Below are 27,527 nucleotides of genomic sequence, written 5' to 3' on the forward strand. Positions count from 1 at the left end.
GCAGACCAACACGGCTACCTATCTGTAACTTCTCTTCCTAGTTGCCTAGTAGGGAAACATGTTTCCCTCAGGAAGAATGGCTGCAGTTCCTCCTGACTGGAGACCAGATGCTGAAAAGGAAAGAGAACATCCTCATACAAGATTTGTTTAAAAAGCATTTCGCTTAATTGCAATGCAAGTATTGTGAATATTATCTTTTCCCCCTGTTTGCTGCAGATTTTTCATTATTCACTGAAAAGGGTAAGAATCCAAGAACACTGGGCAAGGCCTAGCTGCTCCTTATCAAATTACAATAGCCTGTACTGTTACTTCTTGTCCCTTGATTGCAGTTTTCATCAGATAAAGCAACAGTCTGGGTGTGTAACATGATTCCCCCCACCTCCCCATAGTTCAGTATCTTGTTTTCAGTATCTTGGAAGAGTTTTTGGTCCCAGTAAAAGGCTTCATCACACCCAAATACAGCACATTATTATCTAGCTCATTTTTCGCTAACCTAGGTGGAATCTAGACACTTAAAAAAGTTGTGAAAATGCTTTTTGAAAAAATGTTTTGAAAAATATATTGAATTCGCCATAGCTTGCCATCGCCATCTAGTATCATATTTTTATAATGCACTTTACAATGCACTTAAAACGTTTTATTTGCAGCTGTATAGCTGAGTACCTGGTGCCTTCTGGTTGTTTTGGACTATAATTCCCATCAGCCCCCAGCCAGCATGTGGAAGAAGAAAAACACCACCACCTTGGAAAGCATACAAACTTACTGTGCTATAAGCTTCTGTGGATCAAAACCTGTTTTATTAGATACACAAAGTACTGTAACTTGGCAAATTACAAACACACACACAACAGACAGAATAATCGTGTGTATTAACTGTTACTAAGTGAGGGCAGAAGACACATCAATGCAAAAGTCATCACTATGCAAAATTTAATGCAAACAAGGTCTACAAAAGGGAGTAAAATATACAATCAAGTGTTGGTGTGATCTACTGCCAGCCATGTAATGAATGAATGGGCAAAACAAGATGAATAGTGTTTATGCACACCTAATTACTTTCTGCAGTCAGGCAGAGCTGTTCCCAATCTCCAGTCCAAGTCTAATGGTTCAGCAGCTTCCGTTTAGCTGCATTGATTAAGTGGACCATAATCCATGAATGATAATAAATTATTATTCATGATAAAAACAATAATTTGTTAACTTTTAAAGGACCCACAAAAGCCTGTGTTGTTTTTGATACCAGCTGGTAAGATCTCACAAGCTCCTGCAAAATTAGGGACTCTCTAAACCACAGAGCCTAGGACTTGCTGATTGGAAGGTTGGCGGTTCAAATCCCCACGACGGGGTGAGCTCCCGTTGTTCGGTCCCTGCTCCTGCCAACCTAGCAGTTCGAAAGCACGTCAAAGTGCAAGTAGATAAATAGGTACTGCTCCGGCGGGAAGGTAAACGGCGTTTCCGTGCACTGCTCTGGTTCGCCAGAAGCGGCTTAGTCATGCTGACCACATGACCCAGAAGCTGTACACCAGCTCCCTCGGCTAATAAAGCGAGATGAGCACCGCAACCCCAGAGTCGGTCATGACTGGACCTAATGGTCAGGGGTCCCTTTACCTTTACCTTTACAGTGCCACTAGCAGCTCTTTGTTGGGCTTGCTCTATTCTCTCAGGATGTTCCAAATAACCAATATGGGGCAAACAAGCAATGTGTGTTCACTTTTGAAAAGAGAACAATATCTTCCTTTAATATTGTATCCTTGTGATATGTAAATTGGTAGCATATTGTGGATTTTTGAGTTTTATGTTGGTTGTGGTTGTTATTGCATTTGGATTTTAATTGAATGGATGTCTATGGCTGAAAAAGGAGCATATTAAGCCTGGCTGCTTCTGGACAAGGTATCTCCTAGTGCTACCCAATCATCATTCTTACATTGCAAGTGACAAGCAGAATGCAATTGACTTTCCACACTGTTGGGAGTGTTGTACCTTTTCTGTGTACATCCCACTACATTCTGTCTACACCACCTGGGCATGATACACCCATTTTATCGTCACAACAACTCTGAGAGGGATTTGAGGCTGAGAGATACTGTGCTTGGCCTAAGATCACCCAGGGCGCTTGGTGCTATGGGAGGGGTGTCATTTGCAACTCAGCAAACATTCCACACAGATAACCGGTGTGGGGAGTGCCATTTTAAGACCCAGCTTATTGGAGCATACTGTACTGGCTTGCTTGTGAGGCAGAGAAGTAAAGAAAAATGCAGTCATCATATCCACAAACATTACTTTTCAGTCACTGATTAGAGAGAAGACACTCTGCACATGCTTAAACTCCCTCTTCTCTGTTATTTCACATCCAAAGCTCATTTGCAGAAAAGAAGGATGGTTACAACTCCCAGCAACTCTTAACTACAGTGCCCAGTTATCTGATGGAACGAATGTGCTTTTATGGTATGACGTGTGTGCACAGCCCACTGAATGTTTGCAATCTCCACCCTCGAACTGGGTCTAAAAATGCAGCTCTCATGGCTTAAACACCCAGTCTAACTTTTGGACTTTTTTGGGGGGGGGGTGTACTTTGTAACATTTAGCTTCAGGAAGACTTCTGGAGAGCTTGAAAGCTTGCTTTGCGGAGTTTTGTTTGGTCTTGATGAAAGTGGTGTTGCCCAGCTGTGGGTTCTGAAGTTTGCAGAACCTGCGTCGCCCCCTAAGCCAGAACCAAATAACCACTGAGGCTTGGCCACCAATATCACAGCTATCGCGCTGTGGCCACGGATTCCTCCGCGGGAAAGAGCAGCTGCTTTGCTCCTCCGCCCTCCTATAAGAGGAGTCCGCGCTTCCCTGCGAGCCCCTTTGCCTCCCGGCTCCCTCCCTCCCTCGGCCGCTTCCTGCAGCGGCCGAACCACAACTCCCAGAAGCCCTTTGGGTGTCGGTCTGGCTCTGAAAGTGAAAACAAACTTCAGGGCTGCCCGTTTCAGGGAGGGAAAGCGCCACATGTTTCGTTTCTCTTTTGTTTCCGCTGCGGGAGCCCAGTGATGCGTAAAGGGAGCGGGCGAGAGCCGCCTTCCCAAGCGGGGCAGCAGGAGGAGCGCGCAAGTTCTCCGCGCCGGGCTTGAAGCCAAGGAAACTCCGGCGGGAAGGCCGAGCAAGAAGCGGCAGACGCTGCCGCCGCCCGGTGCGTGCGGGGCGCCTCGCAGGAGACCTGCGAACGGGAGTCCGGTTCCCGCTGCGCCGCCAGCCGCCCTTGGAGCGAGGGGCTTGAGGTGCATCTCTCCCGCTTTCTCCTGCAGCATGTGGGGCTGAAGCCGCGATTTCCGTGCAACCCCCGGAGCAATAAATAAACATGGAGGCGACGGCTGCTACTGCTGCTGCAGAAGAGAAGCCAGGTGGCGAGGAGCAGAGCCCCCCGGGCTCCGGCGCGGAGGCCCCGGCGGATTCCTCCATGGACGCCTGCCTGCGATCTCAGGGGTTGTACCGCAAGCGAGTGGCGAAGGACGGGTCATGCCTCTTCCGAGCCGTGGCGGAGCAGGTGAGTGCGCGAGGGGGCCGGGGTGGGCAAGCGGAGTGAGCGAGGGTCGTGAGAGGCGGCTTTGTTAGGGGAGAGGGTCTCTCTCCCTCCTCTCTGAGGTGCCGCTAGAATCCCCGGGGAAGGAGGACTTTGACCTGCCGGCGCGCGTCGGCTGTCTCTGGCTTCGGGCGGCGGAGAAAGCCGGGGGAAACGAGTTGGTGGAAGTTTTTTTGCGGATCTGGGCTGCGCGCTCTCCAGAGCCAAAGGCGAGCTGTTAGGGGCGCAGCCGCCCGAGGAAAGAAACCCGCCCGGGAAAAAGAATCTGTGTGTGGAAAGCGGAGTTGAGCGCCCTCCGCGAACTTGTTGCACTGTTGAGAGAGAGATTTGCTAGTTGCCTTTTTCTAGTTTCGAGGGAAACGATTCTCTTTCCTCCCCAGCTCTTTGGTCACCTTCCGACAAGTTGTTTCGGTTGCACCTCCCATGTTTATTATGTTCCCAACTCCAATTTTGTAGACTATTTAAAATCTGCCGGTAAACGAAAGGAGACACGATATTTATCCTTCCTTTTGTATATATTTGATGGGATGCTTGTATATTATTTATATACGATGGTGAAGGGGGGGGGGGTAAAAAGTTGAACTTCGGCCTCCTTAAGTGCGTAGCCTGAAAACGCAAAACGCCTTGCCTCTGGTCTGCTTTATTTCTGTTGTAGCTCTGCCGACTCGTGGATCATTTATGTCCAGACTGGAATATGGCATTCGGCCTGGGGGAAATGGGTGCAACGCTGTCTGGCTTGCAGAGTGCAAAACACCCCCAGGGCTGCTTTGAAATTAGGTCAGCTTCCTGTCGCTATAATGACTCTGCACCTTCTCAAAGCTGAATGTAGGGGACTTAGCTTGTGTTTAGTAATACTTCCACTTCTAGGGGCAGTTGTGGGGCGATGGGGGGGGGGCACAGGGTTGGGCTGTATTGTCAGATTGATTCCTGATGCTTATAACTGAATCACTTCTGACAACACGTTTTTTTTTAAAAAACAACAACATAATTTCCGAGTTAGATTGTTGCAACAAAAAGTCTTGTGGTACCTTGAAAAGGCTGGCAATGTAATTTATAGCCTAAGCTTTTGTGAAGTCCATTTCAGCAGATGTTTTATGCCGTAACAATTTCATTAGTCCTTTTAAGGTGCCGCAAGCCTGCTGGGTTGGCTTATCAGGGTTGTCAGGGAGCAGCTGAGTGAATTAGGAACTCCTGATCAGCCTTTCTCCACCTGTGGGTCCCCAGATGTTGTGAATTAATTAGGAATCAGGTGAGTGTCTCTGTCTCTTTCTTCCCCTCCCCAGTATGGGAAGAAGGACAGAACTGAACTACTTCGCAGGATTGTTGTAAGGACAGCATAATATGTGTGCAGTGATTTGAAGCCTCTGAAGCACTAAATAGCCTTGTAAAATAAGCCCACGAAGAAGGCTGGCAGAGGGAAGGGAGTTGTATTTCTGTATTGGGCAGCAAGGAGGGTTTGCTGCCCAAGGCAGGCTGCTTTGCTTCTGTGCTGGACCATCCCTCCTGCCTATTGACTCACTTTTTTTTGGGGGGGGGGGGAGTTGTTGAGCTTTTTTGGGGTAAAACTCCCCCCCTCAAAAAAGGAACATTATAGGTAGGGGGCATGCTTCTGCTGGGGGAAGCAGAACCTCAGTTAATTGAGCATTTTTAAGGCTTTTCACTGGACGTGGGTGGCGCTGTGGTGTAAACCACTGAGCCTTGGGCTTGCCGGTTGGAAGGTTGGCGGTTCAAATCCGTGCGACGAGCTGAGCTCCCTTTGTTTGGTCCCAGCTCCTGCCACCTAGCAGTTTGAAAGTACGTCAAAGTACAAGTAGATAAATACCAGTAGGTACTGCTCCAGCGGGAAGGTAAATGGCGTTTCTGTGCGCTGCTCTGGTTTCGCCAGAAGCGGCTTAGTCATGCCGGCCACATGGCCCAGAAAAACTAACTGTCATTAGTTGTCAAAGTGAGATGGAGCAGCAAGTTATTATAGCTACATCTTATTTCTTTCAGACTGCAGGGGTATGTTCATGTTCATGTGGGAAATACCATTTTCAATGTCTCCCTAAACTTCAGAAATAAAACCCACATAACTAAGCAAAAGCATGGACACACTTTTCACACAGTGCCTCCCCCCCCCCTTTTAAATTTGGATAGTCTACTCTTCCACTTCAGACTCCATATGTGCAGATCAGGCCTCAGTTTTTGCTGTATATTTGTCTTTTATTTTGCCTTTACTACTGACGCAGCAGCTTTTTGACTCCTTATATTTGAGTGCATGAGCATATGCAAGTTTGAAACTCAGTAATGTGTCTGTTCATTGGTACCAGTTCATCAAACACCTTGTTGTTGTTGTTGTTTTTATCTGACTCCTCTAGGTTTTCCATTCCCAGGCTCAACATCTGGACATTAGGATGGCCTGTATACACTTCCTGCGGAACAACAGAGAGCATTTTGAAGCGGTAAGCAAGCGATGTTTTCATTGTGCAGGGTGTCTTATCAGGGGCAGTGCTGTTTCTCACGGCTCTTGCTTTGTGGGTGTACGCCAGCTTGGCAAAAAATAAAATAAAATGCTGGCTTGGGCTGATGAGGGTTGTAGTCTGAAATGGAGGGTACCAGGTTAGGGAAGGTTGGTGTAAACAATCGTTTCCTTTCCTACTCTCCCTGGGTCTATGCTCCTTCCAACACACTCTGGCTAAGGGCAACTTTGTTTTGCTTTGATCAGATGGTTTATAGTTGCAAGACATGGGCTGAAGACACATGATTCAGTCATCTCTCAATGCAAGCTAATCTGTTCAGTGCCTGGAGGAGACGCAGCCAGGGAAACCCCCTTGTACTTTGCCTTGAGTTCCACAATGGGAAGAGATAAATGAACATAGTAAATTAATAAGTGCTCTAAATAAATGCAGTGTGGTCTAGTGGTCAGAGTATTAGACTAGGACCTTGGAGATCAGGGTTCAAATCACCGCTCAGTCATGAAGCTCACCGGATGATTTTTGGGCCAGTCACTTCTTCCCAGCCTAATTTACCTTACAGGGCTGTTGTGGTACCTCGGTTTACGAACTTAATCCATTCTGGAAGTCGGTTCTTAAACTGAAACCGTTCTTAAACCGAGGTGCACTTTCCCTAATGAGGCCTCCTACCACCGGTGCCCTTCCACTGTTCGGATTCCGTTCTTAGACCGAGATAAAGTTTGCAAATCAGGACACTACTTCCGGTTTTGTGGAGTTCATAAACCGAATCGTTCATAAACAGGGCTGTTCTTAAACTGAGGTACCACTGTATAGGTGTGGCTTTTGTAGATACTTCATCTGAGTCAGCTTTTCTTTTAGGGCCATGGAACTTGTTCTGGGGGGCTTGCATGCATTCTTAACAGTGTTGCTGCATTTTCTGCAGTTATTGTCAACTACTTTGTTATGAACAAAAGCAATACACATGTATGTACACACATAGACATACATATTGAAGCTGTATGATGTGTATCTTCCTAATGTGGCAAGATTTGTATGGTTAACCTGCTTACTTTGGCACACCTGCCAGAAGCTTGTCATCTGAATGCATCTCTTAGATACTTGTCAGTCCCTAGCTCAAAGCTTGGGAGCTTCCACAAAGAGGGCCCATGGTTCCTGCATCCAGTGTGGCCTGAGCTGCCTTCCTGTATTCTGTATTCCTGTGGAGGAGGTGGCAATGTGTGACCTGGTGTTTCCTCAGATGCTGCCAGGAAGAGTTTGCGGTGATTCCCATGGCCTTGGCAATACTTTCTCAAGTTGCTTCGATAGTGGAGATGGCCACTCTGGGATGCGTCAGATCACTTTTAACATCTGTTGTGTCTTCCATGCAGATTGTGTGGCTAGGGTTGTTTTGCCTCTGTGGCTGATTGTTATGTTGGAGAAAAAGAATCAACATAACTTTTTGTACAAAATTGCATTGTTGTATCCTTTATTTATGAGTAATTTGCTGAGGGTAGGCTATTTGCCAGGCAGGACTGCATTGCAGTAGGGATAGCAACAGTGGTTAGAGTGTTGTTGGACTAGGGCCTGGGAGACCAGGGTTCAAATACTCACTCAGCCATGAAACTCACTGAGTAATCTTGGACCAGTCACTCGCTCTCAGCCTAACTACCTCACAGGGTTGTTGTGAGGATAAAATAAGGCAGTGGTGTCCAAACTTTTTTCAAAGAGGGCCAGATTTGATGAAGTGAAGGGCCATGAGGGCCGACCCAAGGAGCCAACCAAAATGTTGACCTTTTTTTGGGATTTTACCCCAGGAAATAAACTGCCACAGGGGCCGGATTAAACTGACCGGCGGGCCGGGTTAGGCCCCCGAAACAGACTTTGGACATGCCTGAAATAGGGAAAAGAATAACTATGTATGCCACCTTGAGCTCCTGGGAGGAAAGGTGGGAGAGGCATGCAGTAAATGATAAATAAAAGCAGTGAAAAAGTTATTGAAGGATTTGTTTTGATACGCGGCGTTGAATTTGTACCAGGGCTCAGCTCTGACATCTGTTTTTAATCCCAGCATTTAACCCTGGAACATATGAAGTTCCTCTGAGCAGGTGCAGAGTGCATTTTCCTTCCCCCTTAAATCTGAGACTAAAGCAGCAGGTGGGGAACCTATTTTTAACTTGAAGGCCTGAACTTTTTAGCAGCTGCGTGCCAGTGGTTGGCAGAAAGTGTGTGGGACAATGACTGTGACTTTTACTTTTGTATGGCAGGCTACATTCTAGCCATGCAGAAGGCAGAGGTTTCTATACACATAGGACATGTGAACACACCTGTCTAGGGCAGCAAGAGGCATTATCACAGTTAAAGGACACGTTTTAGCCAGATAAAAGCACCCAAGGATGTTACAGACCAGGGAATTGTGAAGGCTGAATCAGCAAACCTTGAGGGTTGCATTCAGTCATAGAATCATATAATTGGAAGGGACCAAAGGGTCATCTAGTCCAACCCCCTGCAATACCAATGTGGGGCTCGAACCGCTGACCCTGAGATTGAGTCCCTGGGCCTCTGAGGGTCCCCTGCTCTGGAAGGGCTTTCAGATCACACAGTGGGTTTCCAGACAGAGCTGACCTTTTTCTGGAATTCTGTCAAAGCTGTTTCACCACAATGCTGCTAACAAATTATTTTCATTGTTAATATTTTACAGTTTATAGAGGGACCATTTGAAGAATACCTGAAGAGTCTTGAAAACCCTCAGGTATGTGTTGTTGGATTAAGTATGCAGTGTGTGATGTAAAGCACACTACTTGACTGCAGCTGGCTCATCTGTTTTCCCTAAATATTAATCCTGAAGTGTGCACAAGCTTTTCTTGTGTCTTGGTGTTACATGTGATGTCCTCTTCACAAGCCCTGCTAAAAAAATGATTTGAGTCCATATGCGTGTTTGTGGAATTTGCAAAAGGGATAATAACAGTACCCATTACCCCATATTGATGGTGGAGGAACACACGTTTTGAATTGCACAGACTTTGCTGGTCCCTGCAAGTAGGAATTCAGAAACCGTTTTGCTCTGTCCTTAGCTAGCTTTAGCAAGCTGCCAAAGATTTAAAGGAGAGGAAAGCCTCTAATAGTATCTAAATGTAGGCATTTACTGTTGAGATTGCCATATTCATTTGGGTAAACCAGGGGTCAGCAACCTTTTTCAGCCATGGGCCGGTCCACCATCGCTCAGACCATGTGGTGGGCCGGACTATATTTTGAAGAAAAAAAATATGAACAAATTCCTATGCCCCACAAATAACACAGAGATGCATTTTAAATAAAAGGACACCTTCTACTCATGTAAAAACACACTGATTCCCTGTCCGTCCGTAGGCCGGATTGAGAAGGCAGTTGGGCCGCATCTGGCCCCGAGGCCTTAGGTTGCCTACCCCTGGGGTAAACAATGAAAGCATCAGCAATTAAAAAATAACAAGCTACAGACCAGGCTTTTCACAAAAGGAAGTCCTTCAATAGGCAGTAGAAGGATAACAGAGGTGTGCCACCTGCCAGATGTAGCTTGGGTGGGTCTGAGTTGCCAACTTGTCTGAGTCCTATAGACCGCCTAATCAAATAGGCCAGTTCCTTAAGTCACTGTCCTGTGTTGGACACATGGAAAACAGTTTGGGGAAGATGGGTGCCAAGCATTGGTATTGGGGGCTAATCCACCCCCCCCCCAGTATTTTGCACAATATACTTCACGGAGGATGAGGTTATTTGGAAGCTGGGAATATTCATTCAACTGGATTGAAATGACTTTTAAATTTTCATTTAATATCCCTAAATATAATTCTGATGAGCTGCAGCAAATGCACATTAGCAAAGGTACGATGAAACTTTGAAAATGTTAGTCTGTTGCTGGTAACCTGATGTGTGTTCTTGAGCAACTTGGTGACTTTCCACTGGGCTTGTGGAGAAGAAGCTCTTGGTGGGCTGTGTTCTAACTTGATGTAAAAAGTATTTTTCCTCAGTGGTGATTTTTCATTGCAATTCTCCCCCCCCCCCACTTTGATATAGGAATGGGTCGGACAAGTGGAAATAAGTGCCCTTTCTCTTATGTACAGGTAAGAAATACTTCTACGTTTCCTTCATTATGAATCAAAGCAAACTTTTGGCTACTGTGAAGAATTATTGTTCAAGAATTTGGCAACAATTGACGTTTTCCATTTTCTTAGTGGATATATATGGTTCTGGGACTGTTTGGATGTGGATGATTGTACTGTTAATGACATTGTACTGTTAATTTCATTTTAAAGTCTGTTTTTAATACATTTTTCTCCTTTGCATATTCTTTTAGAAAAGACTTCATAATATACCAGGAACCAAATTCTGCTCCTTCGCATGTAACTGAAAATGGCTTTCCTGACAAGGTAAGAGAAGTGCTAATATTGGCAAACTTGCAGTGGAATAGTTAGGGCAGAGCTGGTGTGGCATGTTTTGCCATGTGGGGATAATGGCATGCTACCTCTGAGCCCAAAGCAAGAGCACAGCATTATAACAATAAATGCTTGGCTTGGGTTAAGCTTGCTTAGCTTAGGGTCTTGAAGCCAGACTAAACATGAGAATTGTGTTGTTAGTTTCTCCTGCATCTTGAAAATAAATATCAACAGTTTCTATGTCGGATTTGAATCAGGGCTGGAGAGGAAACTCTTTCCCCCTGTCACTTTTCCTAGCCTTAATGCTATTTCCCATACTGGGGAGGCAACTTACAAGTATTGTGCAGTAGCAGTGAGCATTTTTTTGTTCTGTTTCTTTTTTGTGTTTGTTCTGAAACTTAATAACAATTGCATCTTTTAAAAAAGCAGCCCTGTGCCTATGGCTGAAATCTTGGCTTTGGGGATGTGATGTTTGAGGCAGGGGAGGAGTGTTAACCCCCTCCTCTGATATCAGAGTCCCAATCTGAATTCTCCGCCCCACCCAACAAACCTGCTATCAATATTCTAAAAATTCTTATCCTGGATTGTCTACATATCTGATCCTAATAAAATTCAAGTCAACACACTTCTGTTGGGTTTCTTCTACTGCTTGAGTATATCCAGGAAACATAGACAGTATTCAACTAGTTAAGTATAGAGTCTTGGAACAGTTATACTTGCTAAATGTTTCTTTAAAATTGCTTTGTGGAGGTATTTGTTGATTTGGTTTTTTGGTCAGTGTGTTGGTTTCTGATCATACTGTTTCAATATCATTCTTCTGCTTCCTCTTAGGTACTGCTATGTTTCACCAGTGGAAGCCACTATGATATTGTCTATCCGGTAGAATACACAGTCAATGCTGCTCTTTGCCAGTGTAAGTACTGATATTTTGATGGTGAGCCTTGGCAGACCCAGCTGAAGCTTCACGTTCCCACGTTTCTTGGAGGCAACCATTTCCAGTGCTTACTTGCCTTCAAACTGCAGCATGGTTTGAAGGCACAACTTTCTGTGTCTTGTTTTGGTTTGAAGGTGACCACCTTGTGGAAAATAAGTAAGTTTGGGTCTGGACAGTGTCTGGATGGGAGACCACATGGGAATCCATGTATGTCGCCTTGAGTTCCATGTTGGAAGCAAGGAGGAATATAAATATAATAAATAAGAGGCAGTGGAATGGACTGCCTCTTAAACCGAGAGGAGTTTTGAGCATTTGATGAAAAACTGTGTTTTCTGCCGATGAAAGGGACTCTCCAGATCAGAGCAGTTATTCTTGCATCTGGAATACTATCTGGCATTTTCGTTACGAATCTTTTTGTTGAAACCAAGAATGGCCTTTTCCTTCTTAGGAACTGGAAGCTGTATAGATATGCTGAAGTTTTACCCAGAAAGTGAATTGTAGTATTTCTCCGAAAGTACACACAAACCGAAGAATAATTGTTGCCTGCTCATGCCAAATGTGGTTATCCAAACACAGCCCTTGACTTGTTAATCAGCTGAGTTTTGGCTACTTTCCCAGATTGCTTAACTCCCTTGTGCAGGACACATTGGCAGCATCAATACCTCTCAGATAGTATCCTTGATGCCTAATTTCAACATGTAATTAAAACTATGTAAAATGATGTCACATGTAGAACTGTTTAAAGTATGATTGCTTAACCCTGACAAATTCTGTTTCGTTGCCCTGATTAGCTATTCTGTATGAAATGCTGTACGAAAAAGTGTTCGGCGTCGATGTGAGTAAAATCTTAAAAGAACTCAGCCCTCCCGAAGTGACTAAGGATGCCGACGGAAACAGTGAAGCGTCTGATTCAGAGGACGGAGACATGGAGTAAGTCTACAAATTCAACGTTAAAAAGCACAGGGAGTATCATGTTGGCTGACATGTTTGATGCCTGATACGGGGATTTTAAATTTTTTAAAAATACGGTGTTTCTAAAAAACAAAGCAAAAAATTAGTAGCAACACCTGGTTCTTCTACTATGTCTGCTCAGAAGACATAAAAAATTCAAACTTTTTTACAGAATCTGTATTCCTTTAAAGACAACAACTGGATGCTTGCTGAACGGTTGCTTGCAAGTCTGATTTCAGCAGCCGGGTCAAACCAGAATACTTAATTTAAAATAAATTAGTCCTACTAATGCCAGCGAGTCTGGAATGGATTGTCTTGCCACATTCAATTGATGTTTGCTGCTTTCATAAGGGCAAAATATTTAACACCTTGCCTGGCAGCCATAGGTGGCCAGGAGTTCCATCCCAGAGAATAAGTGGTTTGGCTTTCTCTATGCTAGACTGGAACATGAAGTGGGCTTCCTTTGTCCCCAGTGCACTTGATAGAAGGCGGATTTATTTAGTAGCCTGTGTTTCCTTGATTTTAGCCTCTTAGCAGGCTAGCAAAAAAATCTATACGTTAGTAATGTTTGTGAACTTATTTACAAAGCTGGGTGATAGTTTCAAAACAAAAATAGGGAGTTTGTTGTTGTTGCACAAAAACCTTTTCTATACCTTTGCTCCTCATAGAAGTGAAACGGCTGCAGCCAATCATACCAATGGATTGAAGCCACCTGAAGGCAAACAGGTATATTGATTTGATTTTTGTTCTTTAATTTCTCTCAGTTACCTATAAAGTTCTGGTTCTCTGTGTCAATGTAGCTGAGGATATTACCATTGGTGTTTAGGAGCTTGACTTAATTTCATCCAGGGAATGCTAGCTGGCATAAGGTGTACGCCAGAGAAATTTCAGTGCACTGACGCTAACGAGTGCAACGCCATAGTTCACGTTGCTAAGGCTGTACTCCTACATACACTTAACTATTTAGTGTAGGGGGTTGCCAACACAATTATTGTGGGCACACATGTGCCCACAGAGATCTTTCATGGTGCCATGTAGTTTTCCTTCCCCATGAAAGTAGGCTTGAAAGAAGCATTATTTTTTTCTGCAGCCAGTAGAATAGGTTTCATTGCGTGAGTTGTGACCACAACAGTTTGTTCCGGTTTGCAAATGTGTCCTCAGACACCCCCCCCAAAGGTGAGTGACCTCTGTATTAGGAAGCAAGCCTCATTGAACACCTCACTACTTGCGTCTGAGTAAACACAGGCTTGTGCTGCAAACTGCATTTATTTTTGGTGGAATGCAATTTCTCTGATAGTACCTTTTGTTTGCCTTTGAGGAAAAATATAGGTCGCTCCTTTAGTCTGACTCTTAAACATCTGGTCAGAAAAAATGAGGGGGATGTATTCTGGTTGCTAAACAGTGTTTTATGTATTAAGGCCTTGGTAAGCTTTGCTCTCTATGCTCTGTGAATCAGAGCTATATCAGGCTACTTTGTTTGCCTTATTACAATGGATTTTCTGCTGTCTAGGAATTTTTATAAAGTTATACTTGGAGATCATCTTTTCTTTTGTATATATCATGTAAGAATCTAAAAATCAATAAACAGTTAGCCTGTACCTATATGTATTTAACTTGTGCACATTCTGCTTTACACACTTGACTAAATGAATGAACGAGGAGCAGAAAGGGGCTGACTGGCCAGGAAAAAAGGCTTTAGAAATCCTAGCCACCATTGCACCCAATGTGTTTTGGCTATATGTGATTTTGGCTTTAGTGACCCCGGAATGCAAGTTGTGGTCTTACTGTGTTGCAAACAATACTTGCATTTGTGCCCAAGCTTGCTCATATCTGTGCAAAAAAAATAGAGAATTTTGAAATATTAAGTGGTATGAATGCTTTTATATAAAAAAATACGTAAAGACAAATATTCTGTTGTTGCAATGGATATTCTTTTCTTCCTTAATTTTTTTAATGTATTTTTAATTAAATTCTTCCTTATTTATATTACACAGCAGCTTCACAAACGTGGAAGATCCAACTCCCTTACATTGCCTAGAGGCGTTCTTAGGTCACTGAATCCATCAGTCTACCAAAATATTGAATATGAAGCCTGGCAGCAGTCAAAACGAGGTGAGCTCCGTAGTTTAAAATCAGTTTCTTGGTGTAAGAAGAGCATCAAGCGTCATTCTGTGCTCACCTGCTAGTGTATAATGACGTGTTTTCTTTTTGTGCTTGCAGATCAGCAAAAGCAAGATTTCTCTATTGCTGCTGGCATGCAGTATTCAGTTGGCGATAAATGCAAAGTAGGTGACGTTGAATGTGAGCCAATTCCACTTAACTACCGTTTCTTTCCTCAGTCTTGTGTGCCACTCTGGGGTTGCCACTTCTTTTCTTGATAGAGGTTTTGTGCCTTTAAAAGCAGAAATGCAAGGCTGAAATCAAACTGGGCTCCTCTCCCGGCATGGAAATTCAGTGCTGAGGGAAGCTGCTGAAATGAAAGTCCCAGAGCTTCTGTGGAACAAAAAGGTGGCAATCCTTCTTATACGGTAGTTCATCCTCATCCTTCTCTTCCCACTCTGCTTCTACATGCTGGTCCTTTTTGAAAGTGCCAGCGATCACAGCACCAAGCATTGCACTTGATGACAATCAGCACAGTGCTTTTGCCTGCTGCAGGCAAAGGAAATTGTGTCACCTGATGTCATTTTGATGCCAAGTAAGCAGCCTTCCCCTCTCCCCCCAAGTCAAGGTTAGTCTTCATGGGTTGATGCGAGATAGGAATCCATCCTGTCAGATCCAGTTCCCCACTCCTGGGATTACAGTAACAACGGTTCTGTTCTCCTAAACAGAATTACTACCTCCATAATTCTCCTTTTTGCATCTCGCAGAACTTCCAGGTATTAGTAGGAAACAGTGTTTTGTCTTGGATGTGGTTTTGAATATTAAAATGCCAGGCAAAGAAGTCCATAAAGTGGAGAATGTGTAGTACCTGTGCTGGTTGTGGTCCTATCTGCACTATAAATCTATAAAAAGTACCATGCTACTTTAAACAGTCATGGCTTCTCAAAAAGAAAATCATGGGAAGCGTAGTTTAAGGGTCCTGAGAGTTGTTAGGTGATCCCTATTCCCTTCACAGAGCTACAATTTCCAGAGTTCCCTGGGTGGAGGGATTATCTGTTAAACCACACTGTATTTCTGTGAGGGGGATAGTAGTCTCCTAATGACTCTCGGGACCCATAACAACCTTTACTTCCCAGAAGTCTTTGGGGGATGCCATTACTGTTTAATGTGGTATGATGCTGCTCTAAATGTATAGTCTAGGTGGGGATTGTGGCTCATCTGTGAGTTTTGCTTCCAGGCCAGTTAAGTCTTTGCCCCTGGCTGTAGTAGGATTGGATTGTGAGGGATGCAGATAGGCGAGTTGATAGCAGGAATTTGTGTGGGGCTGCTGATGTGACTTAACACAAGGGAAAGCAGTGTTATTCCTTATGTGGCTGCAAGGGGAGATCTATGGATTTGCTTTGTGAAAGGTTCCAGGATCTCTCAAACTGTATTAAGTTACTTTTCTCTTCTTGGCATGTATCAGTACTGCTTCTACTTGATACTGGCAAAATGGTTCAGGAGGAGAGACGTTATTTTACAGAAACATTTCCTTTCCTCTTCATTACTCCATAGGTGCATTTAGACCAAAGTGGAAGATTCTATAATGCTCACATCCAAGAAGTCCAGTCTCCAAATGGGCCAGTTGTTGTTTTTGTGGAAGAGCTTGGTGCCAAGTAAGTGAAACAATGTCATTTTCTGCCTAGTCACACGTCTTGGTGACTAGGGGCAAAAAAATGACAGTAGGTGCACTAGTCAATACTAGATTCTTTTGAATCAGTCTCTAAAATCTGCAGGTATTTTTGCAGGCTTTGTGTCTCCCTGACTTCCATCAAAAGGAGCAAAGGCAATACTGTAAACTAGCTCCGAACTGTGTTTCTATTTTATTTCCTCTGAGGGGGTGGGGAAGCTGTGGCCCTTCAGACGGTGCTGGACTCCAACTCCCATCATTCCCAGCCAGCATGGCCAGTAGATGGGGATAATGGGAGTTGTAATCCAGCCACAACTGGCTCCCCATCCTTATTCTCAGATGCTTTTGGAAGTGAGCCCAAGCGCTATGGCAATGGTGTCTGTAAATACAACTGCAAAAAATGGTAAGAAGGATGCGGGTGGTGCTGTGGGTTAAACCACAGGGCCTAGGACTTGCTGATCAGAAGGTCGGCAGTTCGAATCCCCGCGATGGCGTGAGCTCCCGTTGCTCAGTCCCTGCTCCTGCCAACCTAGCAGTTCGAAAGCACGTCAAAGTGCAAGTAGATAAATAGGTACCACTCCAGCGGGAAGGTAAATGGCGTTTCCGTGCGCTGCTCTTGTTCATCAGAAGCGGCTTAGTCATGCTGGCCACATGACCTGGAAGCTGTACGCTGGCTCCCTCGGCCAGTAAAGCGAGATGAGCGCCACAACCCCACAGTCATCCACGACTGGACCTGATGGCCAGGGGTCCCTTTAACTTTTACCTTTAAGGTGGTAACATTAGCAGTGGCACTTACAATGTTTGGAGAAATATGCTGTTTTAGTTCCATTTTTATAATGCATGTCAGCATTTTCTGGGAAATTCTCATAATTGAGTTGTGGGACTTTCATCCATTCCCCACCCCCTACTGCAGACCCCCACGCCACATCCTGTTCTCTTCCAAAAGCTCCTCCAATCGTGGGCGGAGGAGGTGGTGGCTGTAAGGCATAAATGGCTAAGGGGGAATTGGTGAAAATTGAGTTGCCCATGTCATGTGAGATGAAGTGCTTTCATCTAAGGCAAATGCTTCATTGGATGCACGGCTATGTTTCTTCCATACAGAAAGTGATAGAAATAGACGATGGTGTTTTCTTGGGAAAACATTTTCTGTTTGAGTAACTGTTTGGGGAAGTGAAATATGGTCTTGGAAGGAGGGAGTGGGAATTAGTTACGTAGACTGTTTCTTGCTTGCTTCAGAGAAACGTGATTGTTCAAAATGCTTCAGAGCTTGGCCGGAGCCAGCACTTGCTGATGCTGGGATGACGGGCTCCTGTTGGAGGCTGACCTAAATAACTGGTATTGAACACAATCTTCAGCTTCTACATCCTTTAAAGGCGGCGGGGGGGGGGGGGGGACGGGACCGTGAGCCTCAAGGTGTTTCTGGACTCCAACTCCCATCCGCCAACATGGCCAGTGGCCACGGATGTAGGGATTTGTAGTCCAGCAACAGACACCACAGGTTCTCCCTGCCCCTGTTTGAAAAGAAAATCTTAGTTTTATAAGGAGTTAGTAGACCATGGCCTAGTAGACCACTAGGCTTTCCAGTGTCTGGCTGGAATGAGCTGATAGTGGCTTTAGAAGTTTAATGCTGGAAAACGATTGCCTTTCAATCTTGCCTGTTCGTATTTTATTGTATGTCTTGTTCTTCAATGTTTCTTCCTGTGTGAAATATAAACCTAAGGGTTGTCGACACACAGTCCCCATTGGAGGATTTGTGTGAAGTTAGGGAGGGAGGGAGGGGATAAAAAATGAAGGCAGTTTTTAAATGGCAATTTTCAACAACGGCAAAGGTTTGAATTGAGCAGGAACAGAGGAACACGGGAGCGATGAGGGAATGGGGAGTTGGGATGAGGTGTAAAGGGAGGTGGTAGTTGGGGCTGGTGAGGAACGTGAGTCAGGGCTGGAGCTCTTGGCAAAATATATTTATTGTAAACCATTCTGAGCTATGCTGTTGGGGTTTTTTTTTTGAGTTGCAGCACAGTGCCATAGCATTGGTGATTATTGCCTTATCTTCTCCCCTGCAGGCATTCCGTACTCCTGAAGAACCTTAAGCCAATCCCACAAGCAGCTCCTCTGGAAAGCTGGAACACTGTGCCAGGGAAGAAGATAAAAAAGCCAATTTCACCCCATGGGCAGTTTAGTCATTTTGGTAGGTTTCCTTCCGCTTTTGCATATTGTATGGACTTATTTATTTTTTTGCCAAGCAGTCTGCCTGTGATAAATCCGGCAAACTCTTGTTGTTTCAGATGGAGACTTCAGAGGGTCAAAGAATCCAAACAAGGCAATGAAAAACGCATCAGGGCTACCTCCTCGACTGCATGGCACGAGGCAGCATCACATGTCCTGCCCTGGGATTTATTTCCAGCAAACTTCTCCTGAACACAGCACTCCAGGCAGAAATCCCTCTCAGGCATTAAGGTGAACTCAGCCTGTCACTAAAACTTCTTAATTTGGAGGGCTTGGTCTTTTATTCTTATTGCTTTTAATAATTTAGGCATCACAGCTCCCAAACTTTCATGAATATTCTAATACAGGGCTGCTTCCTGATCAGAAGCTTCCTCTCATTGTCAGATTTCTGATCTTGAGAGGAGTGCCTTTATAGCAAGAACTATTGTGATGACCTGTGAGTTCCCCCCCCCCCAAGAGATAGGTGTGCCCCTCAGTGTGAGGTGTGAACATTGGTCCTGAGGCAGTTAACAGTCTGTCAATCTTTGAATATGGGTGAGTTTGTTCCAGTGGGGTGAGGCTTTAGATTGGTGTTGTGGGAAAGTTTAGTGTGGATGAACCCATAACCTGGCAGTTGCTTCCCTCCCTCTTAAAAAAAAAAAGTCATTTAGCCATTGCATCTCATGAGATGTACAGTACCTTAATTGTATTTTCTAAATCGAACTCAACTGAGCGTTTGAATTATTATGGGAGCGGGTATCATACCTGATGTCCTTTTGGAAAAGGAGCTATTTAAACTGTTTAAGTGGCTGTAAACCATTTCTTCCCCTCTTCAGAAGGGCAGGTCGTGAGAGAACAGAAGACTTGGAGTATACAAACAGCAGAGATTGTAACTACTTTGGCCTTTCTCCAGAGGAGCGCCGGGAGAGAGAGGCCATAGAGGAAACACATTCACTTTATGAGATTCAGTTCTGGGATGAAGTAGCCTTTCCTGCGCTTTCGGTACGTGTACAGGACACAGAATGCTTCTTGGAGTGCACTGTTTTCTTGCTCAGTGAATGATGAAAATGAGTTGCAAAATGAGTGCTGCTTATCTTCTCACCGCTGCAGCGTTAACCTGGCATATCTTTTTTATGACCGTTTTTAAGTATGGTGTAAATACAGTGGTATCATAACAGAAGAGACACAATGCAATAATCGCTCCCCCTCTGAAAATACCCAACCAGAAGAACCAACACTGTTGAACGTTTTGCTTCTAGAATAAGGGAGGTTCTGGGTAACAGTGGTGCCAAGTAGATTTATGTTCCTGCCTAGCACACATGGGTGGACTAGAGCTGAAGTATTAAAGTTGCCGCCCCCAAGACAAACGCCTCAGAGGCGAGGAAGCATCATTTAACATGGATGGATTTATTTGTATTCTATATAATTTTTCTGCTGCAAAACTAGCCACACACAAGTCATAAAACATGATAAAACATGCCCCTCCCTCCTCACGTAATCTCCACAACAACTCTGTGAGGTAGGTTAGGCTGAGAGGCAGGCCCAAGGTCACCCAGTGAGGTTCGTGGCCAAGTGGGGGATGGAACCCAGGTCTCCTGACACTGTACTCACACACTGGTGAGTATACGCACACCACTTTGGCTGGACACTCACGGTAGTAACTTGACCATCAACTGCTGGTGGGTAGGCAACCACAGAGTGGGTGCTCATACTATCACTGGAGACCCCACCAAGGGCAGTTTGCTTAGGAAATCTGGAACTGGGCCTGTCTGCTTCTGTTTCTTTCTTTAATTGTTTAGCCAAGGGGGGGGGGGTGATTCATGGAATAGGTAAAGGGACCCCTGACCTTTAGGTCCAGTCGTGGCCGACTCTGGGGTTGCAGCGCTCATCTCGCTTTATTGGCTGAGGGAACCGGCGTACAGCTTCCAGGTCATGTGGCCAGCATGACTAAGCCGCTTCTGGAGAACCAGAGCAGCGCACAGAACCGCCGTGTACCTTCCCGCCAGAGCAGTACCTATTTCTCTACTTGCACTTTGACGTGCTTTCAAACTGCTAGGTTGGCAGGAGCAGGGACCGAACAACGGGAGCTCACCCCGTCATGGGGATTCGAACCACCGACCTTCTGATCGGGAAGTTCCAGGCTCTGTGATTTAACCCACAGTGTCACCTACGTCCCTTTGATTCATGGAATAGTGTGGGGTAATAAGTACTACTGAAGGTTAGGGGACAGTATTTGGCCTTGTAACTATCGTAAGCCAGCAAGATATTAGCCATCATTCCTCTGGCATTCCATTCTGCTGAAACTGTTTTTCTTCTCCATCATCACCCCCCCCCCCAAATGAGAAGGACAGAAGAGTGTCATAAAATATAACTGAAAAGCTGGATTGTCGTTATAATCTGTGGAAGCTACCAGATGTTGTCCTCATACTAGACAGAATCCAATAAATCATGGAATGTATATTTTAAACACTTCCATTTCATACATGGTGCTCCCACAGTGGTCAAAAGCCATTTGTGATGCAATGAGAGCAACTGCTTTACAATGGTGGGGGAAGGTTTTTCATTTTTCGTTTTTAAAAAGCAACCTTACCGGCTGCACCTAAAATGACTTTGTGGATCTTGGCCTCTGTGATTTGTCTCCTAGTTGCGCAGCTACAGAGAACCTGTTATACATTCATAATGGTATAAATCACTTAGTTGGCTTACAGGACCAGGATGTGGTGGTTTTTGGAATTTTCTGGTGATAGAAAGGCAACTGTGAGCAAAGGAGGTCCTTTGTGTGGGGGTTTCCCCCTTTTGAGACTGTTACTCTTCCCACCCACCCCATTCTTAATGGAATTTAACCTACATTTTAAAGCATCAGATTTGTAATTTTAAGGCTGTTGTCTTCAGCACAGTTAGTTTTCATTGGTGGGCAGCCTGTAGCTTTCCGTATGTTGTTGGAACTACAGCTGCTGTCATCCCTGATCATTGGCTGTGCTGTTTGGGACTGGTTGTTGGGAGTCGAAGTCCATCAACATTGGGAGGGTCACTGATTAGGCATCACTGTTTTGTAGGAACTTGCCTCCCCCTCCCCTTTTAATGTATTGAGGCTTCACACAAATAATGTACTGGGGCTAGGACAATGGGCATTCTCATCTTACACCAATGAGGAACTCAGTTAAGTAGAGCTTAAACAGTGGTACCTCAGGTTACAGATGATTCAGGTTACAGACCCTGCTAACCCAGAAATAGTACCTCGGGTTAAGAACTTTGCTTCAGGATGAGAACAGAAATCTTGCAGCGGCAGCGGTAGGCCCCATTAGCTGAAGTGGTACCTCAGGTTAAGACAGTTTCTCGTTAAGAACGGACCTTTAGAATGAATTAAGTTCTTAACCCGAGGTACCACTGTAGTAGTAGGAGAGCAGTGATCAAGGTATTTTCAGGTGGTAGGACTCTGCTATGACTGTTATGACCAGGCCCTGTTGATAAAAAATGTGGCACGTATTAGTTCTTAGTTTTTAAAAAAACCTCAATTCTTTCAGAACCCAGCAGTGTCTCAGGTAGCTACTCAAACTACTGATAACACTGGATGGAGAAAACACCGAGCATCTAATGGAGGAGGAGGAAGAAGAAGAAGTAGTTTGAAAGAAGAGAAGGGGAAAAGCAAAAATGTGGAAGCAAAAGAGGAAAAAGGTAAAAAAAAGAAGAAAAATGGACACATCCTTAATCGAAGCTCTTCTGTAGCTTTTGTGAAATAAGGAAGTTACGCAATATGTGGGCATTTGGGGCAGGGTGGAGATTACTTTCCAGGGGTCAGCAAACTTTTCCAGCAGGGGGCCGGTCCACGGTCCCTCAGACCATGTGGTGGGCTGGACTATATTTTTTTTGGGGGGGGGGGAAATGAACAAATTCTTATGCCCCACAAAAAACCCAGAGATGCATTTTAAATAAAAGGACACATTCTCCTCATGTAAAAACACACCGATTCCCAGACCGTCCACAGGCCAGATTTAGAAGGCAATTGGGCCGGATCCAGCCCCCGAGCCTTAATTTGCCTACCCATGCTTTAAACACTTGTCGAGTTTTGAGGAAAGCAGCTGAACGGTATTTTAAATGGCAATACAGTGTAGCAACCTTCTGTGTATGCATTATCCACAGCTAGCTTGACCACTGGGCAGGGATGTTAGGAGCTGGACTCCAATAACATCTGGGGAACCTAAAGCTGAAGTCTGCATCATAATATATTGACTTCATTAACGGTACTTTTTATTTTCCTGTTGCAGAATCTAACCCTGGGCAGATCCTCATAGATCAGAATTTTGAGCCAAAAATATCTGAGGTAATAACTCAAAATTTGATGAGCTGTGATGTGTACCGCAAAAACCATAGCCTTTCACAAAACGAAAGCTTATAAAGCAACTGTGATATGTCCATTTTGACTTCCAGAACCATGGAGAAGCTTCACGAATATCGCCTCCCTCAGGTCATGGGGATTCGCAATCCCCATTTTTGGAACAAGTAAGGGATTTTGTGCTTAAATTCTACTACTCTTCTTGGTGGCAAACTTAGTTTCCTCTTTCCTTCCTATCATGGGTTCAGATTACAGTGGAATGCCTCGTATTCCCGGATGCTGGTTGGTTGGAACTTTGGCACAATCGCCAGAAATAGCGTTTGGGAAGAACTCATTTAACCGGATGAGGATTTGTTTGGGGTGCACACTATTAATCAGAGAGGAATGCCTTAATTAAAGCAGACGCTGATCTGGTTTAGTAATGGATGCCAAGCCCCTCCACATAATAGATATCTTAGACCAGATCTAGTGCCACTTGGTAACTGTAAAACTGCTCCCTGGCTCACTGAATCCACCAGAAGTCGCATATGCTGTGTAGCTGACCTGGTCAGCTCAGAGCGCTATGATGGCTAATTGGAACCAATGGGCCCAGAAGCAGTGTACCTGTGAACACCAGATACTAGGGATGAACAGGGAAAGATGGTGACTTTCATGCCCTACTAGTGCCTGTTCTTGGAAGCATCTGGGTAGGGTCCAGTAGGGTCTTCTATTGCCTATTTGCCTTAGACCTATCTTTCCTGCTTTTGGTCAATAGGGTTCAGTCCTCTTGCACAACTGGTTGTGTAAGAAAGTTGTCATAGAAAGCTGTTCAGGGAAGTTTTTAGTGTGTGATGTTGTATTGTGTTTTTACTATTTTTTGTTGGGAGCCCCCCAGAGTGGCTGGGGCAACCCAGTCAGATGGGCAACATAATAATAACAATAAAAATAAATTAGTAATAGTTGGTTTATATTTTGTATGAGTTTGCACTTTGGGGCTGCAGCCCTTTGCTTGCTTAACAGGGAAGTAGGACTGGTTTAACTTGGTGAGACTTCTGAATAAATGTCCTTCGAGTTGACTTCGAAGTTATAATAATACCTTCTCATTCCTGGGAAGGAGGTATGTTGAGTTTTGCCACTGAGTTAAATTTTTCTTTTGGTTGAGCATTTGATTTGGAAACATTTCTAAGTTTTCTCTGTGACCTCTTCGTATTGCAGAGCTTCCAGGAACACATACCAGGCGTGACTCCTCCTCCCTCTTTGGCCTTTCACGAGATGCATTTGCCTCCTCCAGTGCCTTCCGTGCCAGCCGTTGTGCCAGCTTGGCCAAATGAGCCAACAACCTATGGACCAACAGGTTTGGAGAAATAAATAGCTTGCTCATCCAAAAAGAACAAGGTCCTTTAATGTCATAAAGGGACCCCTGACCATTAGGTCCAGTCATGAGCGACTCTGGGGTTGTGGCACTCTTGCTTTATTGGCCGAGGGAGCCGGCGTACACCTTCGGGTCATGTGGCCAGCATGACTAAGCCACTTCTGGCAAACCAGAGCAGCACACGGAAACGCCGTTTACCTTCCCGCCAGAGCGATACCTATTTATCTACTTGCACTTTAACGTGCTTTCGAACTGCTAGGTTGGCAGGAGCTGGGACCGAGCAACGGGAGCTCACCCCGTCGCGGGGATTCGAACTGCCGACTTTCTGATCGGCAAGTCCTAGGCTCTGTGCTTTAACCCACAGCGCCACCCGCGTCCCCTTGCTATAAAATGGTTCTTAAAAATCTGTCATGGAAACTGCTAATACAGACTAGATATTTTTTAAAGAGACATTACCAACATTAAATACTTTGCCTATCGGATCTCAGGGTGTCTGGTTGTTACGGTAATCCCACAATCCCTGTATTGTACACTTGATCAATCCACATCTCGTTCCACAAACTGACTTTTTAATTTGTTCTTGGTGTTACTCTTACCTAGATCTAGACAATTTTCTGTGTTCTTTTTGTTTTGTTTTTCCACCCTTTGTGTCTTAGGTCTTCCACCTCAGATACCCGTGTCCTCAGTGATGCCGACACCGGTGACTGGGCTAGATCCCTCTCTGTCCCCAGTCCATGTGACCTCCAGTCCAGTTACTGGAATTCCAGTATCTCTCCAAGCAGTGAACCAGCCTCTAATGCCTGTGCCTCAAACCATGAACCTTTACCAGGACCCACTTTACCCTGGATTCCCTCTAAACGAAAAGGGGGAGCGAGTCGTTACACCACCTTATTCCTTGTGCAGCACAGGGGAGGATCTTCCCAATGGTAAGGGGAAGGAACTTTATCACCATAGCTCAAGGGGAATATTGTTGTTAAGTTTGGTCAAAATCTAGGTTGGGGTGGGTGGGTGGGTGTAGCTTTATAAAAAATGTGAGGAGCAAGCATAGACTGTCTTAAAGCAGCCACAAATAGAATTATATAGGAAACTTTCTAGCCTTGCTTCAGTTAAGTTCCACTGAGAGTAGGCCAGGGGCAGCATGCCCCATTTTGCCACTTGAGGTGAATCAAGCAAGTTCTGTGTCACCTGCCGCTGCTGCACCGCAGCTGCCACAGAAGCAGTGTTGATTTCCAGCAAGATCTCGTAATCTCGCTTCTCCACCAGTGGCAGAGGTGGTGGGGTTTGTGGTGTGCTCAAGGGGGCGCCACCTGAGGCTTCTGCTGCCTGAGGCGGCTGCTTCACCCTGCCTCATGTATGGGCCAGCCCTGGAGTAGACTGTTGAAATTAATGGGCCAAAGTTAGTCATTTCATAAATTTAAGTGGGTGGCATTCACCTGTTTTTACTCAATTAGACCCATTAAGGACCGCAACCATTAATTTCAATAGGTCTACTCTGAGTAAAGAATAGTTGAAGATCCCCCCCCCCTCAGTGGATTTACTCAAGAGTTTGGCCAACAGAGATAACGCTGCATCCTTATTTCTGGCTTCTATATGACATATAGGGTGCAGTTCTAGTTGTGCTTACTCCCACTGTGTCCCACAAGGCTTACTCCCAATTTAATGTGCTTGGGATTGGAATTTGACTCGTCTGTTGATAAGCTTTCCATTTAAGAAACATATGGGCTTGTAGGAAATTGTGTGTGGGAGCAACAATGAGGATTGAAAGGTCTATTGGGAATCTGTGGCTGTTTAACACCACATTGCTTAGCAAGGATAGGTGTACACTAGATTATCAACGGAATGAAAAATGTGTCAATAGTTCATAGAGGTTTCTGCCCTCTGGAGCAGTGTTCTTTCTTGTCTTCCATCTCATTGCCTAATTTGGTCAAGTTTTGTAACCCTCCCTAAAAATATGTGTAAGAAATACACTTAGTCAGTACTGCAAGTTTTCTGTATGTCATAGATTCAAGTCCTTTATTTAAGTGTGGCATTAAACCTTGAGTTGATTCCCAGGCCATATTACAAGACAGTAATCTCTTTTGCATGCAATACTAAGCCAGTCTCTGGTTCGTGGTTTATCTCCCACAGACAAACAGGTGGAATGCTGTAGAACATACCTTGGCTACAGGTGGTGGTACACCTGAAATTGAAAAAACCTTAAGACCAGTTTCAGATGCAATACTAATCAAAACCGTGAGTTAGCAGCAGCAGCAGCAGCAGCAGCAGCAGCATGAGCAGAGCAGGAGCAAAGTGGTCACTGTCTTCTCTCTCAGAACTCAGTTGTTTGTGCTATGAATCAGTAGAAATGAAAATCTTTAGATGAGGTGACAGTTCTAATAGTCACACCCACCCACCCACCCACCCACCCACCCACACAGGAATTGGGGGGAAACCCTTTGAATTTATTTTGCTTTTTCCTTTTCTCAGATAAAAATACCCTCCGATTTTTCTTCAACCTTGGTGTAAAGGTAAGTTATCTGTATTTTCCACTTCAGTATTGCAGAAACAAAATATGCATAAGCCCAGTTGTTGTTTTTTAAAAAGAGGTAGTTTTAGAGAAATCGAATGCCTCAGAATAGTGGTTGTTTTGAAGTTGGAACAGCTCACCTCCGAAACAACTAAAAAATCATCAAGTCCTTTCATCTATTATCTTTCTGAAGGGTATTTTGCTTTCTTGATTGCTTGCCTTTTGGCCGTAATGACTCCCAAGGCAGTTCACTGTAAAAACGTTTAAGTGCTTTACTGTTAAAACAAGTCAAAAGTAGGTTGGTGACAAGTAGGTAGGTTGTAACCACATAAATTTAGGGAAGGTGTCGGGTTACACATACAGCCCATACGCACTGGGGGCTTGGCTTCCTTGTGGTTCCTCCACCTGCTCATGGAGCAGATAGTGGAGTAAGGTGAATAGCTGCTCTTACTATATTTGGCTTATGCTCAAATGCATTTGGGCATGTTAAGCTTATATTAACATGGAAAAGTCTCATTGAAATGTAAAACAATGGAAAGACTATCTGTTTAGAAATAACTTGGCACATCTAGCATGCCTACTGTTAGGGGCAGGTTATGGCTGTGTTGAGAGTATGGTCTTATTTGAGCCGATCACATCTCAGCTTAATAAATAAAGATATGAACAAACCATTGTACATGCATCCCAGCCCCTTGAATCCTCAACCCTCCCTTCATAGCGTAACCAATCAAATGACAATTTGCTTTTAACAACTCGAAATTTTTGTATTGTCCGAATTACAGAACTATGGTTAACAGCTTTGGAGCAAGGCAGGAGATGACAGCCATAATTTGAAGTTGGCTTTCATATCTTAGCTTCTCCTAGTATAGTTGGCCAGAGTTTCCTGGTCCAGATGAAAATGAAAACTTGTGTTGATGGAAAACTTCCTAGTTTGCAAAGAGAGGCTTTAACATCTTACCAACCTGCAGTCTTTCAGGACAGATGTGCTGCATAAAATCTATCTCCAGATAGGATAAAATCTAAATGCACCCTGTTGCACCACCTGCTGGTTGCAAATAGTAAAGTACCGTATTTTTCGCCC

At 44.5% G+C, this 27,527-nt stretch overlaps 1 protein-coding gene across 1 annotated transcript in view; it reads left to right on the top strand.

Annotated features, from left to right (window-relative positions):
- The first annotated feature begins 2,917 nt into the window (after positions 1-2,917).
- Positions 2,918-27,527, top strand: part of OTUD4 (OTU deubiquitinase 4) — a 28,017-nt gene continuing 3,407 nt past the window's right edge. The window contains exons 1-20 of the mRNA XM_081875250.1: positions 2,918-3,523; positions 5,917-6,000; positions 8,690-8,740; positions 10,039-10,085; positions 10,319-10,391; positions 11,229-11,310; positions 12,123-12,261; positions 12,951-13,008; positions 14,277-14,394; positions 14,503-14,567; positions 15,937-16,037; positions 18,115-18,239; positions 18,337-18,508; positions 19,093-19,258; positions 21,781-21,931; positions 22,522-22,577; positions 22,685-22,756; positions 23,784-23,922; positions 24,597-24,866; positions 26,407-26,447. Coding sequence (XP_081731376.1) covers positions 3,338-3,523; positions 5,917-6,000; positions 8,690-8,740; positions 10,039-10,085; positions 10,319-10,391; positions 11,229-11,310; positions 12,123-12,261; positions 12,951-13,008; positions 14,277-14,394; positions 14,503-14,567; positions 15,937-16,037; positions 18,115-18,239; positions 18,337-18,508; positions 19,093-19,258; positions 21,781-21,931; positions 22,522-22,577; positions 22,685-22,756; positions 23,784-23,922; positions 24,597-24,866; positions 26,407-26,447 — 2,196 coding nt within the window. The 5' untranslated portion in view covers positions 2,918-3,337. The remainder of the gene's footprint in view (positions 3,524-5,916; positions 6,001-8,689; positions 8,741-10,038; positions 10,086-10,318; positions 10,392-11,228; positions 11,311-12,122; positions 12,262-12,950; positions 13,009-14,276; positions 14,395-14,502; positions 14,568-15,936; positions 16,038-18,114; positions 18,240-18,336; positions 18,509-19,092; positions 19,259-21,780; positions 21,932-22,521; positions 22,578-22,684; positions 22,757-23,783; positions 23,923-24,596; positions 24,867-26,406; positions 26,448-27,527) is intronic.

Source organism: Podarcis erhardii, assembly GCF_964252035.2.
Source record: "Podarcis erhardii genome assembly, chromosome: 9".
Classification (NCBI taxonomy): Eukaryota; Metazoa; Chordata; class Lepidosauria; order Squamata; family Lacertidae; genus Podarcis; species Podarcis erhardii.